Source organism: Phaethon lepturus, unplaced genomic scaffold (assembly GCF_000687285.1).
Source record: "Phaethon lepturus isolate BGI_N335 unplaced genomic scaffold, ASM68728v1 scaffold30928, whole genome shotgun sequence".
In the NCBI taxonomy this organism is placed as follows: domain Eukaryota; kingdom Metazoa; phylum Chordata; class Aves; order Phaethontiformes; family Phaethontidae; genus Phaethon; species Phaethon lepturus.
The window spans coordinates 1-470 of NW_010558786.1; the positions used below are offsets into that span (position 1 = coordinate 1).

Genomic DNA, 470 nt, shown 5'->3' on the forward strand with positions numbered 1-470 from the left:
CCCAGCCCTGGGCTTCGTTTGCTTTGTAATTAGGCAGGAGATAAGGCTGATTGGGGCAGGGAGAGCCCCCTGCTCCCTGCTGGGCTTTGCCCTGGGCAAGGGCTCCTGAGCCCGGATCCCAGCCTGGGGGCTCTGAAATTATGGCCCCATCCGGGCACACTGGTACCCAGGGGGGATTTTGGGGTGGCTGGTGGAGGGGGGGCCGACCCCCGCAAGGTTTTGCCCCTGGGGCCCCTGCCGATGGGCCCAGAATTGCCGCTTCTCCCACGACAGAAAGTCATCCCATATCTGCAGGTACTTCCAGAGCGGGTTTTGCAGCTACGGAGAGCGATGCAGGTAAGGGGCAGTGAGGAGGGGGCCTGATGCCATGAGGATGGGCTGGGAGCCAGGAGGTATCTTGCTGGGCTGATGGGACCCTCTGTTTGTCTGACCTCGGGCTCCTCCAGCTACCAGCACATCCAAGAGGAGCC

The 470-nt window shown here is 62.8% G+C and overlaps 1 protein-coding gene across 1 annotated transcript in view; it reads left to right on the plus strand.

Moving 5' to 3' along the window:
* Positions 1–216: 216 nt before the first annotated feature.
* LOC104625527 (probable E3 ubiquitin-protein ligase makorin-2) overlaps positions 217–470 on the plus strand; it is a gene marked incomplete at its 5' end in the record, with an annotated part of 2078 nt that continues 1824 nt past the window's right edge. Inside the window, one exon of the mRNA XM_010293174.1 lies at positions 217–336. Within this exon, the coding sequence (XP_010291476.1) occupies positions 217–336 (120 nt within the window). The remainder of the gene's footprint in view (positions 337–470) is intronic.